The 17151-nt window shown below is 46.5% G+C and overlaps 1 protein-coding gene across 1 annotated transcript in view; it reads right to left on the minus strand.

The window, feature by feature from the left end:
* Nucleotides 1-886: 886 nt before the first annotated feature.
* The window catches only part of LOC122931830 (Down syndrome cell adhesion molecule homolog), a 53763-nt gene continuing 37498 nt past the window's right edge, over nt 887-17151 (minus strand). Inside the window, exon 6 of the mRNA XM_044285887.1 lies at nt 887-1251. Within this exon, the coding sequence (XP_044141822.1) occupies nt 887-1251 (365 nt within the window). The remainder of the gene's footprint in view (nt 1252-17151) is intronic.

Raw genomic sequence — 17151 nt, forward strand, 5'->3', positions numbered from 1 at the left:
CGTAGATCTTTGCAGTCACTGGCTACAGGTTGGGAATGTACAGTATGTGGATCAGAGCCCTTATGGTTTGGATGACAGCCCTTCATCACATGCCTGACTTTATACAAAGACAATGCTGAAAATTTCACCTGATAAATAAAAAATAAAAGGAGATCACATTTAAAAAACGTTTTCTGAAAAAAAACACACAGGATTGGACAAGCTGGGTTGGAAAAATGAAACTTATCTTAAAGCCTCGTATAGTGCATATTCTACTTATAGGTAACGAAAATTTCAAAAAAGAAAATGAAAATGAGCCGGCAAATTAAAGCAGGCATCACAGCAGAAGGCAGAAGACCCTTTATTTCTCAAAGACAGAATTCGAGTCATAACGATAATTGAAATGAAAAAAAAAAAAAATCTTCTCCGATAGAACTCTATGTAACAAAAATAATCAAAAATAATAATAAAAAAATGAAAGATTTATGACCTTCGTGATTCCCCCCCTCCTTCTCCATAGCTCTGAAATTTAATATCTGGATTCTCTTTAGTTTGTGTGTTTAGGGACGTTCAAGTAAACTGTTCTCATGCACCAGATTGTACAAAAAATTTTGGTACAAATGTGATCGAAAAACAAAAACATAAAGAAAGAACCCAAATCCTTTCAAGAGTTTGACATCTCGGAAGAGGAGATGAATGTTCTATAGATGATCCAAAGGAAAATCAAAAAGATAACGAGAGAGTCTTTGCACAGTTTTTGAAAATTTGTCATTTCAATGTTTTGGCAATCTTTTTTTTTTTTCTCTTTTCTTTAAATTATAAATGTTGGAATTCAGTAGAAAAAGGTAGCTTTGATTTGCATTTTGTTTTTTCTGTTAGTATTTACAAGCTTTTTTTTTTCTTGCTGTTATACCAGGGTGTAAGATTTTGTGTAAGGGTTATTTCCTTTCAAGTGCCCCCGGGAGTCCAGCAGCGATTCCTGTGAACTGCTTATTTTAGCTGCCTGTCCAAGCTCTGTGGCCTCTCGTGGAGGTACCGGTGCGGCCGCTGCTGCCGCCGCCGCCGCCCCTGCGCTGGGCTGCCACGACTGTACTTCACGTGCTGAAGGGTTTTCCATGGGTATTGGTTCCAGAACTGTGGGTCGCTTCAGGGTTCGGCTTTTCTGAGGTTCCAAGCAAGCCTGCCCTAAACCCAAGTCTCTGCTAGTTCCTGAAGCACCACGATTTAATAAAAAGTCCATTCTAAGGTACGGCGGCAAGTTCATCACATCACCTTAAGAAAAAAAGAAAAAAAGACATAAAAATGTGAATGTAGAATACTTGCACATAGGACAAAACATTTGACAATTTATTAAAAAATAAGTAGGTTTGAAAAATGGTTTATTTTCCCACAAACAGCGCCACCGTTGTCGGTAGGCTGAGTGTGGTATTGCAGCTCAGGTGTGGTTTATATGGCTTGAATAATATGGGTATATTATATGAAATCCATCTATTAGGATGGAATGTGAAAAGCAAGCCCAATCAGGATTTTTAACTTATATAGGTCTCCGTCATATAATGTGATCGGAGCTTGACACAAGGAGGGGAAATTCCTGCACATTTAGACCTTAAACCTTAACAAAAACACTTACCATCCAACTACGATCATCTCGGTGACCGGAATTAGAAAAATATGGCTCCCTTCTCCTAGAAACAGCACCACACCTGACTATGGGTTGTGTCTGGCTGTTTTTGGAAGAAAGTGGCCAGGTTTTTGTAATCCTAGACAACCCCTCTTTGGGCAAAATATAAAAAAAAGGACGAATTGGGTAAATAAGTCGACCCATTTCGGGTCCTTCTCTATTCACACTCAAAATCAAAGAAAAAATTCTGCTGGTCTTTCATAAATTTTTTCTGAATTTTTCAGCCTTTTTTGGAAGGCTGGCATAAGGCTTTACTTTGGGCTAGTTTCACACTTACGGTAAAGCAATCTGGCAGATAACAGTCTGCCGGGGTTCTCCGGATCCAGCACAGCCAGAGAGTGCTGCGGGCCCGCCAGACCCCATAGACCAGGGATCCGCAACCTTCGGCACTCCAGCTGCTGTGAAACTACAACTCCCAGCATGCACACATCCTTGGCTGTTCTATTAACTCCCATAGATATGAAAGGAGGATTCTAGGAGTTGTAGTTTCAGAACAGCTGAAGTGCGCGGAGGTTGCTGATTCTTGCCATAGACTATAATGGAAACCGACGAACATTTATGCCAGGATTTGGACGGACATATTTCACTGCACGCAACAGTTTTTTGTCCAGCCGAATCCCAGTATAAATGCCAGGTAGTTGCCGGATCCCCGCCAGTTCCCATAATAGTCAATGGGCCCAGGTGGTGAATAGCAGTATCTGGCTAGGCCGGATCTGGAGAACTCCGGCCTGCCGGATTAAGCGCTAGTCTGAAACTGGCAAGATCCATAGATCCAGATGCACACTGGAGGGGGCAATCAAATCATAAACCCAGATGGTGGACTCAGTACGGCTGGCTTGAACCACGGGGGTCCGGATCTTGTCACCATATTGCAGCTGAAAGAAACGGGTCTCACTGTTGTTTGATCTCTGTAAATATGATTATGATCGGTGACCCCGAACCAGTCAATCCAAAAGACTGACCGTGAAATAAGTATTCACCCCCCAATCCCCCCACGTGAAATAAGTATTCACCCCCCCCCCCCCACCCACTTCCTCCCAAAAGAGGCTTGGAGGGAACATAACAACACAGTCTTTGGGTAACTTCAAAGGGTTTGAAGAGGGGTTTGAATAGTTATGCAAAGTTGATAGAATAGTACGCACACTGTAATACGCAGCAATTACCGCCACAGGAGTCATTAACACCTACTACCTTTAGGGCATGAATACTTGTGCAATTAGCACTTTATACTCATCTTTCACTAGAGAATAAAAAGGGCCTATTCACATGATCGTATTTTTCTTTCCGCAAATTTGCAGAACAGATGCAGACCCATTAATTTCTATGGGACCACAAAATCCACGGAGAGCACACCGTGGTAACCGCTTCCTTATGTCCGTAAGCGGTGAGATAGAAATGTCCTATACTTGTCCGCAGAATGCAGTCCGTGGCCTCATTCAAGTCTACGGTTCCGCAAAAAATGCAGACTGCACATGGAACGTATTCCGTATGCAACCCGTATTTTGTGGATCCGTGTCCGCAAACTTTAATGCCCTGTCATGTCACCTTTGACGCTTTATTAAAAATGATACTTTGTTTTTTTTTTGCAGATCCGAAAACAACAGAAAACACGCGGATACGTACCTTACGTATTGTGTCAACATGTGGAACGGATGTAGAAGTATCACGTATTAGACTTTAGATATTTGACAACGGATCCGCATTTTGTGGACCGCAAACAATGTGTGGTTGTGTGAATGGGCCCTTACCGTGACATTAAAGGGGAGCGGCCACCTCTCCTTACATGTCCATTTTAGAAACGACTAGCATTCCCCACATAATAATAATTCTTGAGAATCTACGTTGCGTCATTCCTCTATTATCCCTACTAGGAGTTATGGATAGAATGCAAGGAATTAGCAATGATGGTCCACCTGGGTGTTACCTGCTGGCTGCGTGTCCCTGCACAGTCTGACATTATCCGATCAGCGCTGCCAGTGTCAGACCTCGGAGTGGTAACACCCATGCCGATCGCTGGCAACCTATTCATAGCTGCTAACAGGGATAATAGAGGAATGGCACAGAGCCATAAGAATGGAGGCTCCAGAATTGTTATTCCATGGGGAATGCATGTAGCTTCTAAAACGGACATGTCAGGAGAGGTGATAGCTAGGGATGAGCGAACTCGAACTGTATAGTTCGGGTTCGTACCGAATTTTGGGGTGTCCGTGACACGGACCCGAACCCGGACATTTTCGTAAAAGTCCGGGTTCGGGTTCGGTGTTCGTCGCTTTCTTCGCGCTTTTGTGACGCTTTCTTGGCGCTTTTTGAAAGGCTGCAAAGCAGCCAATCAACAAGCGTCATACTACTTGCCCCAAGAGGCCATCACAGCCATGCCTACTATTGGCATGGCTGTGATTGGCCAGAGCACCATGTGACCCAGCCTCTATTTAAGCTGGAGTCACATAGCGCCGCCCGTCACTCTGCTCTGATTAGCGTAGGGAGAGGTTGCGGCTGCGACAGTAGGGCGAGATTAGGCAGATTAACTCCTCCAAAGGACTTGATTAACTGATCGATCTGCAGCTGTGGATCATTGAGCTGCTGATCCTCAATTGCTCACTGTTTTTAGGCTGCACAGACCGTTTGTCAGTCACATTTTTCTGGGGTGATCGGCGGCCATTTTGTGTCTTGTGGTGCGCCAGCACAAGCTGCGACCAAGTGCATTTAACCCTCAATGGTGTGGTTGTTTTTTGGCTAAAGCCTACATCAGGGTGAAGCTGTCACACCAAGTGCATTTAACCAGCAATAGTCTGTTCATTTTTTGGCCATATACAAAATCAGGGGCAAGCTGCGCCTGTCACCAAGTGGATTTAACCCTCAATGGTGTGGTTGTTTTTTGGCTAAAGCCTACATCAGGGTGAAGCTGTCACACCAAGTGCATTTAACCAGCAATAGTCTGTTCATTTTTTGGCCATATACTAAATCAGGGGCAAGCTGCGCCTGTCACCAAGTGCATTTAACCCTCAATGGTGTGGTTGTTTTTTGGCTAAAGCCTACATCAGGGTGAAGCTGTCACACCAAGTGCATTTAACCAGCAATAGTCTGTTTATTTTTTGGCCATATCCCAGTCTAATTCTGTCACTAAATCCATACCGGTCACCCAGCGCCTAAATACTAGGCCTCAAATTTATATCCAGCTAAATCTGTCCCTAGTGCTGTAGCTGGGCGAGTTATTTAGTGTCCGTTCAAGCACATTTCTTGTTCTGGGTTGAAATACAATTCCCAATTTAGCAATTTCATAATTTAGTGGTTTCTGCTATATCAGAGCTATTTGAAATCTATCCCTAAAAGGGTATATAATATTCAAGGTGCACATTGGGTCATTCAGAATAACTTCACACACACCCGCTACTGTGTATTTCCAAGTCTAATTCTGTCACTAAACCCATACCTGTCACGCAGCGCCTAAATACTAGGCCTCAAATTTATATCCAGCTAAATCTGTCCCTAGTGCTGTAGCTGGGCGAGTTATTTAGTGTCCGTTCAAGCACATTTCTTGTTCTGGGTTGAAATACAATTCCCAATTTAGCAATTTCATAATTTAGTGGTTTCTGCTATATCAGAGCTATTTGAAATCTATCCCTAAAAGGGTATATAATATTCAAGGTGCACATTGGGTCATTCAGAATAACTTCACACACACCCGCTACTGTGTATTTCCAAGTCTAATTCTGGCACTAAACCCATACCTGTCACCCAGCGCCTAAATACTAGGCCTCAAATTTATATCCCGCTAAATCTGTCCTTAGTGCTGTAGCTGGGCGAGTTATTTAGTGTCCGTTCAAGCACATTTCTTGTTCTGGGTTGAAATACAATTCCCAATTTAGCAATTTCATAATTTAGTGGTTTCTGCTATATCAGAGCTATTTGAAATCTATCCCTAAAAGGGTATATAATATTCAAGGTGCACATTGGGTCATTCAGAATAACTTCACACACACCCGCTACTGTGTATTTCCAAGTCTAATTCTGGCACTAAACCCATACCTGTCACCCAGCGCCTAAATACTAGGCCTCAAATTTATATCCCGCTAAATCTGTCCTTAGTGCTGTAGCTGGGCGAGTTATTTAGTGTCCGTTCAAGCACATTTCTTGTTCTGGGTTGAAATACAATTCCCAATTTAGCAATTTCATAATTTAGTGGTTTCTGCTATATCAGAGCTATTTGAAATCTATCCCTAAAAGGGTATATAATATTCAAGGTGCACATTGGGTCATTCAGAATAACTTCACACACACCCGCTACTGTGTATTTCCAAGTCTAATTCTGGCACTAAACCCATACCTGTCACCCAGCGCCTAAATACTAGGTCTCAAATTTATATCCCGCTAAATCTGTCCTTAGTGCTGTAGCTGGGCGAGTTATTTAGTGTCCGTTCAAGCACATTTCTTGTTCTGGGTTGAAATACAATTCCCAATTTAGCAATTTCATAATTTAGTGGTTTCTGCTATATCAGAGCTATTTGAAATCTATCCCTAAAAGGGTATATAATATTCAAGGTGCACATTGGGTCATTCAGAATAACTTCACACACACCCGCTACTGTGTATTTCCAAGTCTAATTCTGTCACTAAACCCATACCTGTCACCCAGCGCCTAAATACTAGGCCTCAAATTTATATCCTGCTAAATCTCTCGTTAACGCTGTCCTGTTGTGGCTGGGAAAGTTATTTAGTGTCCGTCAAAGCACATTTTTTGTTCTGGGTTGAAATACAATTCCCAATTTAGCAATTTCATAATTTAGTGGTTTCTGCTATATCAGAGCTATTTGAAATCTATCCCTAAAAGGGTATATAATATTCAAGGTGCACATAGGGTCATTCAGAATAACTTCACACACACGCTTCTGTGCATTTCCAAGTCTAATTCTGTCACTAAATCCATACCGGTCACCCAGCGCCTAAATACTAGGCCTCAAATTTATATCCAGCTAAATCTGTCCCTAGTGCTGTAGCTGGGCGAGTTATTTAGTGTCCGTTCAAGCACATTTCTTGTTCTGGGTTGAAATACAATTCCCAATTTAGCAATTTCATAATTTAGTGGTTTCTGCTATATCAGAGCTATTTGAAATCTATCCCTAAAAGGGTATATAATATTCAAGGTGCACATTGGGTCATTCAGAATAACTTCACACACACCCGCTACTGTGTATTTCCAAGTCTAATTCTGTCACTAAACCCATACCTGTCACCCAGCGCCTAAATACTAGGCCTCAAATTTATATCCTGCTAAATCTCTCGTTAACGCTGTCCTGTTGTGGCTGGGAAAGTTATTTAGTGTCCGTCAAAGCACATTTTTTGTTCTGGGTTTAAATACAATTCCCAATTTAACAATTTCATAATTTAGTGGTTTCTGCTATATCAGAGCTATTTGAAATCTATCCCTAAAAGGGTATATAATATTCAAGGTGCACATTGGGTCATTCAGAATAACTTCACACACACCCGCTACTGTGTATTTCCAAGTCTAATTCTGTCACTAAACCCATACCTGTCACCCAGCGCCTAAATACTAGGCCTCAAATTTATATCCTGCTAAATCTCTCGTTAACGCTGTCCTGTTGTGGCTGGGAAAGTTATTTAGTGTCCGTCAAAGCACATTTTTTGTTCTGGGTTTAAATACAATTCCCAATTTAACAATTTCATAATTTAGTGGTTTCTGCTATATCAGAGCTATTTGAAATCTATCCCTAAAAGGGTATATAATATTCAAGGTGCACATTGGGTCATTCAGAATAACTTCACACACACCCGCTACTGTGTATTTCCAAGTCTAATTCTGTCACTAAACCCATACCTGTCACCCAGCGCCTAAATACTAGGCCTCAAATTTATATCCTGCTAAATCTCTCGTTAACGCTGTCCTGTTGTGGCTGGGAAAGTTATTTAGTGTCCGTCAAAGCACATTTTTTGTTCTGGGTTTAAATACAATTCCCAATTTAACAATTTCATAATTTAGTGGTTTCTGCTATATCAGAGCTATTTGAAATCTATCCCTAAAAGGGTATATAATATTCAAGGTGCACATTGGGTCATTCAGAATAACTTCACACACACCCGCTACTGTGTATTTCCAAGTCTAATTCTGTCACTAAACCCATACCTGTCACCCAGCGCCTAAATACTAGGCCTCAAATTTATATCCTGCTAAATCTCTCGTTAACGCTGTCCTGTTGTGGCTGGGAAAGTTATTTAGTGTCCGTCAAAGCACATTTTTTGTTCTGGGTTTAAATACAATTCCCAATTTAACAATTTCATAATTTAGTGGTTTCTGCTATATCAGAGCTATTTGAAATCTATCCCTAAAAGGGTATATAATATTCAAGGTGCACATTGGGTCATTCAGAATAACTTCACACACACCCGCTACTGTGTATTTCCAAGTCTAATTCTGTCACTAAACCCATACCTGTCACCCAGCGCCTAAATACTAGGCCTCAAATTTATATCCTGCTAAATCTCTCGTTAACGCTGTCCTGTTGTGGCTGGGAAAGTTATTTAGTGTCCGTCAAAGCACATTTTTTGTTCTGGGTTGAAATACAATTCCCAATTTAGCAATTTCATAATTTAGTGGTTTCTGCTATATCAGAGCTATTTGAAATCTATCCCTAAAAGGGTATATAATATTCAAGGTGCACATAGGGTCATTCAGAATAACTTCACACACACGCTTCTGTGCATTTCCAAGTCTAATTCTGTCACTAAATCCATACCGGTCACCCAGCGCCTAAATACTAGGCCTCAAATTTATATCCAGCTAAATCTGTCCCTAGTGCTGTAGCTGGGCGAGTTATTTAGTGTCCGTTCAAGCACATTTCTTGTTCTGGGTTGAAATACAATTCCCAATTTAGCAATTTCATAATTTAGTGGTTTCTGCTATATCAGAGCTATTTGAAATCTATCCCTAAAAGGGTATATAATATTCAAGGTGCACATAGGGTCATTCAGAATAACTTCACACACACGCTTCTGTGCATTTCCAAGTCTAATTCTGTCACTAAATCCATACCGGTCACCCAGCGCCTAAATACTAGGCCTCAAATTTATATCCCGCTGAATTTGAATACAATACATTGGGCCAAATAATATATTTGTTGTTGTGGTGAACCATAACAATGAGAAAAACATCTAGTAAGGGACGCGGACGTGGACATGGTCGTGGTGGTGTTAGTGGACCCTCTGGTGCTGGGAGAGGACGTGGCCGTTCTGCCACATCCACACGTCCTAGTGTACCAACTACCTCAGGTCCCAGTAGCCGCCAGAATTTACAGCGATATATGGTGGGGCCCAATGCCGTTCTAAGGATGGTAAGGCCTGAGCAGGTACAGGCATTAGTCAATTGGGTGGCCGACAGTGGATCCAGCACGTTCACATTATCTCCCACCCAGTCTTCTGCAGAAAGCGCACAGATGGCGCCTGAAAACCAACCCCATCAGTCTGTCACATCACCCCCATGCATACCAGGGAAACTGTCTCAGCCTCAAGTTATGCAGCAGTCTCTTATGCTGTTTGAAGACTCCGCTGGCAGGGTTTCCCAAGGGCATCCACCTAGCCCTTCCCCAGCGGTGAAAGACATAGAATGCACTGACGCACAACCACTTATGTTTCCTGATGATGAGGACATGGGAATACCACCTCAGCATGTCTCTGATGATGACGAAACACAGGTGCCAACTGCTGCGTCTTTCTGCAGTGTGCAGACTGAACAGGAGGTCAGGGATCAAGACTGGGTGGAAGACGATGCAGGGGACGATGAGGTCCTAGACCCCACATGGAATGAAGGTCGTGCCACTGACTTTCACAGTTCGGAGGAAGAGGCAGTGGTGAGACCGAGCCAACAGCGTAGCAAAAGAGGGAGCAGTGGGCAAAAGCAGAACACCCGCCGCCAAGAGACTGCGCCTGCTACTGACCGCCGCCATCTGGGACCGAGCACCCCAAAGGCAGCTTCAAGGAGTTCCCTGGCATGGCACTTCTTCAAACAATGTGCTGACGACAAGACCCGAGTGGTTTGCACGCTGTGCCATCAGAGCCTGAAGCGAGGCATTAACGTTCTGAACCTGAGCACAACCTGCATGACCAGGCACCTGCATGCAAAGCATGAACTGCAATGGAGTAAACACCTTAAAACCAAGGAAGTAACTCAGGCTCCCCCTGCTACCTCTTCTGCTGCTGCCGCCTCGGCCTCTTCTGCTGCTGCCGCCTCGGCCTCTTCCTCCGCCTCTGGAGGAACGTTGGCACCTGCCGCCCAGCAAACAGGGGATGTACCACCAACACCACCACCACCACCTCCGTCACCAAGCGTCTCAACCATGTCACACGCCAGCGTTCAGCTCTCCATCTCACAAACATTTGATAGAAAGTGTAAATTCCCACCTAGCCACCCTCGATCCCTGGCCCTGAATGCCAGCATTTCTAAACTACTGGCCTATGAAATGCTGTCATTTAGGCTGGTGGACACAGACAGCTTCAAACAGCTCATGTCGCTTGCTGTCCCACAGTATGTTGTTCCCAGCCGGCACTACTTCTCCAAGAGAGCCGTGCCTTCCCTGCACAACCAAGTATCCGATAAAATCAAGTGTGCACTGCGCAACGCCATCTGTGGCAAGGTCCACCTAACCACAGATACGTGGACCAGTAAGCACGGCCAGGGACGCTATATCTCCCTAACTGCACACTGGGTAAATGTAGTGGCAGCTGGGCCCCAGGCGGAGAGCTGTTTGGCGCACGTCCTTCCGCCGCCAAGGATCGCAGGGCAACATTCTTTGCCTCCTGTTGCCACCTCCTCCTTCTCGGCTTCCTCCTCCTCTTCTTCCACCTGCTCATCCAGTCAGCCACACACCTTCACCACCAACTTCAGCACAGCCCGGGGTAAACGTCAGCAGGCCATTCTGAAACTCATATGTTTGGGGGACAGGCCCCACACCGCACAGGAGTTGTGGCGGGGTATAGAACAACAGACCGACGAGTGGTTGCTGCCGGTGAGCCTCAAGCCCGGCCTGGTGGTGTGTGATAATGGGCGAAATCTCGTTGCAGCTCTGGGACTAGCCAATTTGACGCACATCCCTTGCTTGGCGCATGTGCTGAATTTGGTGGTGCAGAAGTTCATTCACAACTACCCCGACATGTCAGAGCTGCTGCATAAAGTGCGGGCCGTCTGTTCGCGCTTCCGGCGTTCACATCCTGCTGCTGCTCGCCTGTCTGCGCTACAGCGTAACTTCGGCCTTCCCGCTCACCGCCTCATATGCGACGTGCCCACCAGGTGGAACTCCACCTTGCACATGCTGGACAGACTGTGCGAGCAGCAGCAGGCCATAGTGGAGTTTCAGCTGCAGCACGCACGGGTCAGTCGCACTACAGAACAGCACCACTTCACCACCAATGACTGGGCCTCCATGCGAGACCTGTGTGCCCTGTTGCGCTGTTTCGAGTACTCCACCAACATGGCCAGTGGCGATGACACCGTTATCAGCGTTACAATACCACTTCTATGTCTCCTTGAGAAAACACTTAGGGCGATGATGGAAGAGGAGGTGGCCCAGGAGGAGGAGGAGGAGGAGGAGGAAGAGGGGTCATTTTTAGCACTTTCAGGCCAGTCTCTTCGAAGTGACTCAGAGGGAGGTTTTTGGCAACAGCAGAGGCCAGGTACAAATGTGGCCAGCCAGGGCCCACTACTGGAGGACGAGGAGGACGAGGATGAGGAGGAGGTGGAGGAGGATGAGGATGAAGCATGGTCACAGCGGGGTGGCACCCAACGCAGCTCGGGTCCATCACTGGTGCGTGGCTGGGGGGAAAGGCAGGACGATGACGATACGCCTCCCACAGAGGACAGCTTGTCCTTATCCCTGGGCAGCCTGGCACACATGAGCGACTACATGCTGCAGTGCCTGCGCAACGACAGCAGAGTTGCCCACATTTTAACCTGTGCGGACTACTGGGTTGCCACCCTGCTGGATCCACGCTACAAAGACAATGTGCCCACCTTACTTCCTGCACTGGAGCGTGATAGGAAGATGCGCGAGTACAAGCGCACGTTGGTAGACGCGCTACTGAGAGCATTCCCAAATGTCACAGGGGAACAAGTGGAAGCCCAAGGCCAAGGCAGAGGAGGAGCAAGAGGTCGCCAAGGCAGCTGTGTCACGGCCAGCTCCTCTGAGGGCAGGGTTAGCATGGCAGAGATGTGGAAAACTTTTGTCAACACGCCACAGCTAACTGCACCACCACCTGATACGCAACGTGTTAGCAGGAGGCAACATTTCACTAACATGGTGGAACAGTACGTGTGCACACCCCTCCACGTACTGACTGATGGTTCGGCCCCATTCAACTTCTGGGTCTCTAAATTGTCCACGTGGCCAGAGCTAGCCTTTTATGCCTTGGAGGTGCTGGCCTGCCCGGCAGCCAGCGTTTTGTCTGAACGTGTATTCAGCACGGCAGGGGGCGTCATTACAGACAAACGCAGCCGCCTGTCTACAGCCAATGTGGACAAGCTGACGTTCATAAAAATGAACCAGGCATGGATCCCACAGGACCTGTCCGTCCCTTGTCCAGATTAGACATTAACTACCTCCCCATAACCATATATTATTGGACTCCAGGGCACTTCCTCATTCAATCCTATTTTTATTTTCATTTTACCATTATATTGCGATGCTACCCAAAGTTGAATGAACCTCTCCTCTGCCTGTGTGCTAGGCCTAAATATATGCCAATGGACTGTTGCAGTGGTGGCTGACATGAAGCCTGATTCTCTGCTATGACATGCAGACTAATTCTCTGCTGACATGAAGCCAGATTGTCTGTTACGGGACCTCCCTCCTCTGCCTGGGTGCTGGGCCTAAATTTATGACAATGGACTGTTGCAGTGGTGGCTGACGTGAAGCCTCATTCTCTGCTATGACATGCAGACTGATTCTCTGCTGACATGAAGCCAGATTGTCTGTTACGGGACCTCTCTCCTCTGCCTGTGTGCTAGGCCTAAATATATGCCAATGGACTGTTGCAGTGGTGGCTGACGTGAAGCCTGATTCTCTGCTATGACATGCAGACTGATTCTCTGCTGACATGAAGCCAGATCCTCTGTTACGGGACCTCTCTCCTCTGCCTGTGTGTGTGCTGGGCCTAAATATATGCCAATGGACTGTTGCAGTGGTGGCTGACGTGAAGCCTCATTCTCTGCTATGACATGCAGACTAATTCTCTGCTGACATGAAGACAGATTCTCTGTTACGGGACCTCCCTCCTCTGCCTGGGTGCTGGGCCTAAATATATGCCAATGGACTGTTGCAGTGGTGGGTGACGTGAAGCCTCATTCTCTGCTATGACATGCAGACTAATTCTCTGCTGACATGAAGCCAGATTGTCTGTTACGGGACCTCTCTCCTCTGCCTGTGTGTGTGCTGGGCCTAAATATATGCCAATGGACTGTTGCAGTGGTGGCTGACGTGAAGCCTCATTCTCTGCTATGACATGCAGACTAATTCTCTGCTGACATGAAGACAGATTCTCTGTTACGGGACCTCTCTCCTCTGCCTGTGTGTGTGCTGGGCCTAAATATATGCCAATGGACTGTTGCAGTGGTGGCTGACGTGAAGCCTCATTCTCTGCTATGACATGCAGACTAATTCTCTGCTGACATGAAGACAGATTCTCTGTTACGGGACCTCCCTCCTCTGCCTGGGTGCTGGGCCTAAATATATGCCAATGGACTGTTGCAGTGGTGGGTGACGTGAAGCCTCATTCTCTGCTATGACATGCAGACTAATTCTCTGCTGACATGAAGACAGATTCTCTGTTACGGGACCTCCCTCCTCTGCCTGGGTGCTGGGCCTAAATATATGCCAATGGACTGTTGCAGTGGTGGGTGACGTGAAGCCTCATTCTCTGCTATGACATGCAGACTAATTCTCTGCTGACATGAAGCCAGATTGTCTGTTACGGGACCTCTCTCCTCTGCCTGTGTGTGTGCTGGGCCTAAATATATGCCAATGGACTGTTGCAGTGGTGGCTGACGTGAAGCCTCATTCTCTGCTATGACATGCAGACTAATTCTCTGCTGACATGAAGACAGATTCTCTGTTACGGGACCTCCCTCCTCTGCCTGGGTGCTGGGCCTAAATATATGCCAATGGACTGTTGCAGTGGTGGGTGACGTGAAGCCTGATTCTCTGCTATGACATGCAGACTAATTCTCTGCTGACATGAAGACAGATTCTCTGTTACGGGACCTCTCTCCTCTGCCTGTGTGTGTGCTGGGCCTAAATATATGCCAATGGACTGTTGCAGTGGTGGCTGACGTGAAGCCTCATTCTCTGCTATGACATGCAGACTAATTCTCTGCTGACATGAAGACAGATTCTCTGTTACGGGACCTCCCTCCTCTGCCTGGGTGCTGGGCCTAAATATATGCCAATGGACTGTTGCAGTGGTGGCTGACGTGAAGCCTCATTCTCTGCTATGACATGCAGACTGATTCTCTGCTGACATGAAGACAGATTCTCTGTTACGGGACCTCTCTCCTCTGCCTGTGTGTGTGCTGGGCCTAAATATATGCCAATGGACTGTTGCAGTGGTGGGTGACGTGAAGCCTCATTCTCTGCTATGACATGCAGACTGATTCTCTGCTGTCATGAAGCCAGATTGTCTGTTACGGGACCTCTCTGCTCTGCCTGTGTGCTAGGCCTAAATATATGCCAATGGACTGTTGCAGTGGTGGGTGACGTGAAGCCTCATTCTCTGCTATGACATGCAGACTGATTCTCTGCTGTCATGAAGCCAGATTGTCTGTTACGGGACCTCTCTGCTCTGCCTGTGTGCTAGGCCTAAATATATGCCAATGGACTGTTGCAGTGGTGGGTGACGTGAAGCCTCATTCTCTGCTATGACATGCAGACTGATTCTCTGCTGTCATGAAGCCAGATTGTCTGTTACGGGACCTCTCTGCTCTGCCTGTGTGCTAGGCCTAAATATATGCCAATGGACTGTTGCAGTGGTGGGTGACGTGAAGCCTCATTCTCTGCTATGACATGCAGACTGATTCTCTGCTGTCATGAAGCCAGATTGTCTGTTACGGGACCTCTCTGCTCTGCCTGTGTGCTAGGCCTAAATATATGCCAATGGACTGTTGCAGTGGTGGGTGACGTGAAGCCTCATTCTCTGCTATGACATGCAGACTGATTCTCTGCTGTCATGAAGCCAGATTGTCTGTTACGGGACCTCTCTGCTCTGCCTGTGTGCTAGGCCTAAATATATGCCAATGGACTGTTGCAGTGGTGGGTGACGTGAAGCCTCATTCTCTGCTATGACATGCAGACTGATTCTCTGCTGACATGAAGCCAGATTGTCTGTTACGGGACCTCTCTCCTCTGCCTGTGTGCTAGGCCTAAATATATGCCAATGGACTGTTGCAGTGGTGGCTGACGTGAAGCCTCATTCTCTGCTATGACATGCAGACTAATTCTCTGCTGACATGAAGCCAGATTGTCTGTTACGGGACCTCTCTCCTCTGCCTGGGTGCTGGGCCTAAATTTATGACAATGGACTGTTGCAGTGGTGGCTGACGTGAAGCCTGATTCTCTGCTATGACATGCAGACTGATTCTCTGCTGACATGAAGCCAGATCCTCTGTTACGGGACCTCTCTCCTCTGCCTGTGTGTGTGCTGGGCCTAAATATATGCCAATGGACTGTTGCAGTGGTGGCTGACGTGAAGCCTCATTCTCTGCTATGACATGCAGACTGATTCTCTGCTGACATGAAGCCAGATTCTCTGTTACGGGACCTCTCTCCTCTGCCTGTGTGTGTGCTGGGCCTAAATATATGCCAATGGACTGTTGCAGTGGTGGGTGACGTGAAGCCTCATTCTCTGCTATGACATGCAGACTAATTCTCTGCTGACATGAAGACAGATTCTCTGTTACGGGACCTCCCTCCTCTGCCTGGGTGCTGGGCCTAAATATATGCCAATGGACTGTTGCAGTGGTGGGTGACGTGAAGCCTCATTCTCTGCTATGACATGCAGACTGATTCTCTGCTGACATGAAGACAGATTCTCTGTTACGGGACCTCTCTCCTCTGCCTGTGTGTGTGCTGGGCCTAAATATATGCCAATGGACTGTTGCAGTGGTGGGTGACGTGAAGCCTCATTCTCTGCTATGACATGCAGACTGATTCTCTGCTGTCATGAAGCCAGATTGTCTGTTACGGGACCTCTCTGCTCTGCCTGTGTGCTAGGCCTAAATATATGCCAATGGACTGTTGCAGTGGTGGGTGACGTGAAGCCTCATTCTCTGCTATGACATGCAGACTGATTCTCTGCTGTCATGAAGCCAGATTGTCTGTTACGGGACCTCTCTGCTCTGCCTGTGTGCTAGGCCTAAATATATGCCAATGGACTGTTGCAGTGGTGGGTGACGTGAAGCCTCATTCTCTGCTATGACATGCAGACTGATTCTCTGCTGACATGAAGCCAGATTGTCTGTTACGGGACCTCTCTCCTCTGCCTGTGTGCTAGGCCTAAATATATGCCAATGGACTGTTGCAGTGGTGGCTGACGTGAAGCCTCATTCTCTGCTATGACATGCAGACTAATTCTCTGCTGACATGAAGCCAGATTGTCTGTTACGGGAGCTCTCTCCTCTGCCTGGGTGCTGGGCCTAAATATATGCCAATGGACTGTTGCAGTGGTGGCTGACGTGAAGCCTCATTCTCTGCTATGACATGCAGACTAATTCTCTGCTGACATGAAGACAGATTCTCTGTTACGGGACCTCCCTCCTCTGCCTGGGTGCTGGGCCTAAATATATGCCAATGGACTGTTGCAGTGGTGGCTGACGTGAAGCCTCATTCTCTGCTATGACATGCAGACTAATTCTCTGCTGACATGAAGACAGATTCTCTGTTACGGGACCTCTCTCCTCTGCCTGGGTGCCGGGGCCTAAATATCTGAGAATGGCCTGTTCCAGTGGTGGGTGACGGGAAGCCAGATTCTCTGCTATGGAACCTCTCTCCAATTGATTTTGGTTAATTTTTATTTATTTAATTTTTAATTTAATTCATTTCCCTATCCACATTTGTTTGCAGGGGATTTACCTACATGTTGCTGCCTTTTGCAGCCCTCTAGCTCTTTCCTGGGCTGTTTTACAGCCTTTTTAGTGCCGAAAAGTTCGGGTCCCCATTGACTTCAATGGGGTTCGGGTTCGGGACGAAGTTCGGATCGGGTTCGGATCCCGAACCCGAACATTTCCGGGATGTTCGGCCGAACTTCTCGAACCCGAACATCCAGGTGTTCGCTCAACTCTAGTGATAGCTCCTCTAAGATTTTTATCAAGGTCTGATTAAACCCAATAAAATGTCACGTCTAGGGGCGCTTTTCGTGAAAATGGTTTCACTGCTTATCAATGACAGGAGATTCATCACAGGGAGAAAGTTAGAACAGCAAATTCCCAATAAATGACC

The sequence above is a fragment of the Bufo gargarizans genome, chromosome 3 (assembly GCF_014858855.1).
Source record: "Bufo gargarizans isolate SCDJY-AF-19 chromosome 3, ASM1485885v1, whole genome shotgun sequence".
In the NCBI taxonomy this organism is placed as follows: Eukaryota; Metazoa; Chordata; class Amphibia; order Anura; family Bufonidae; genus Bufo; species Bufo gargarizans.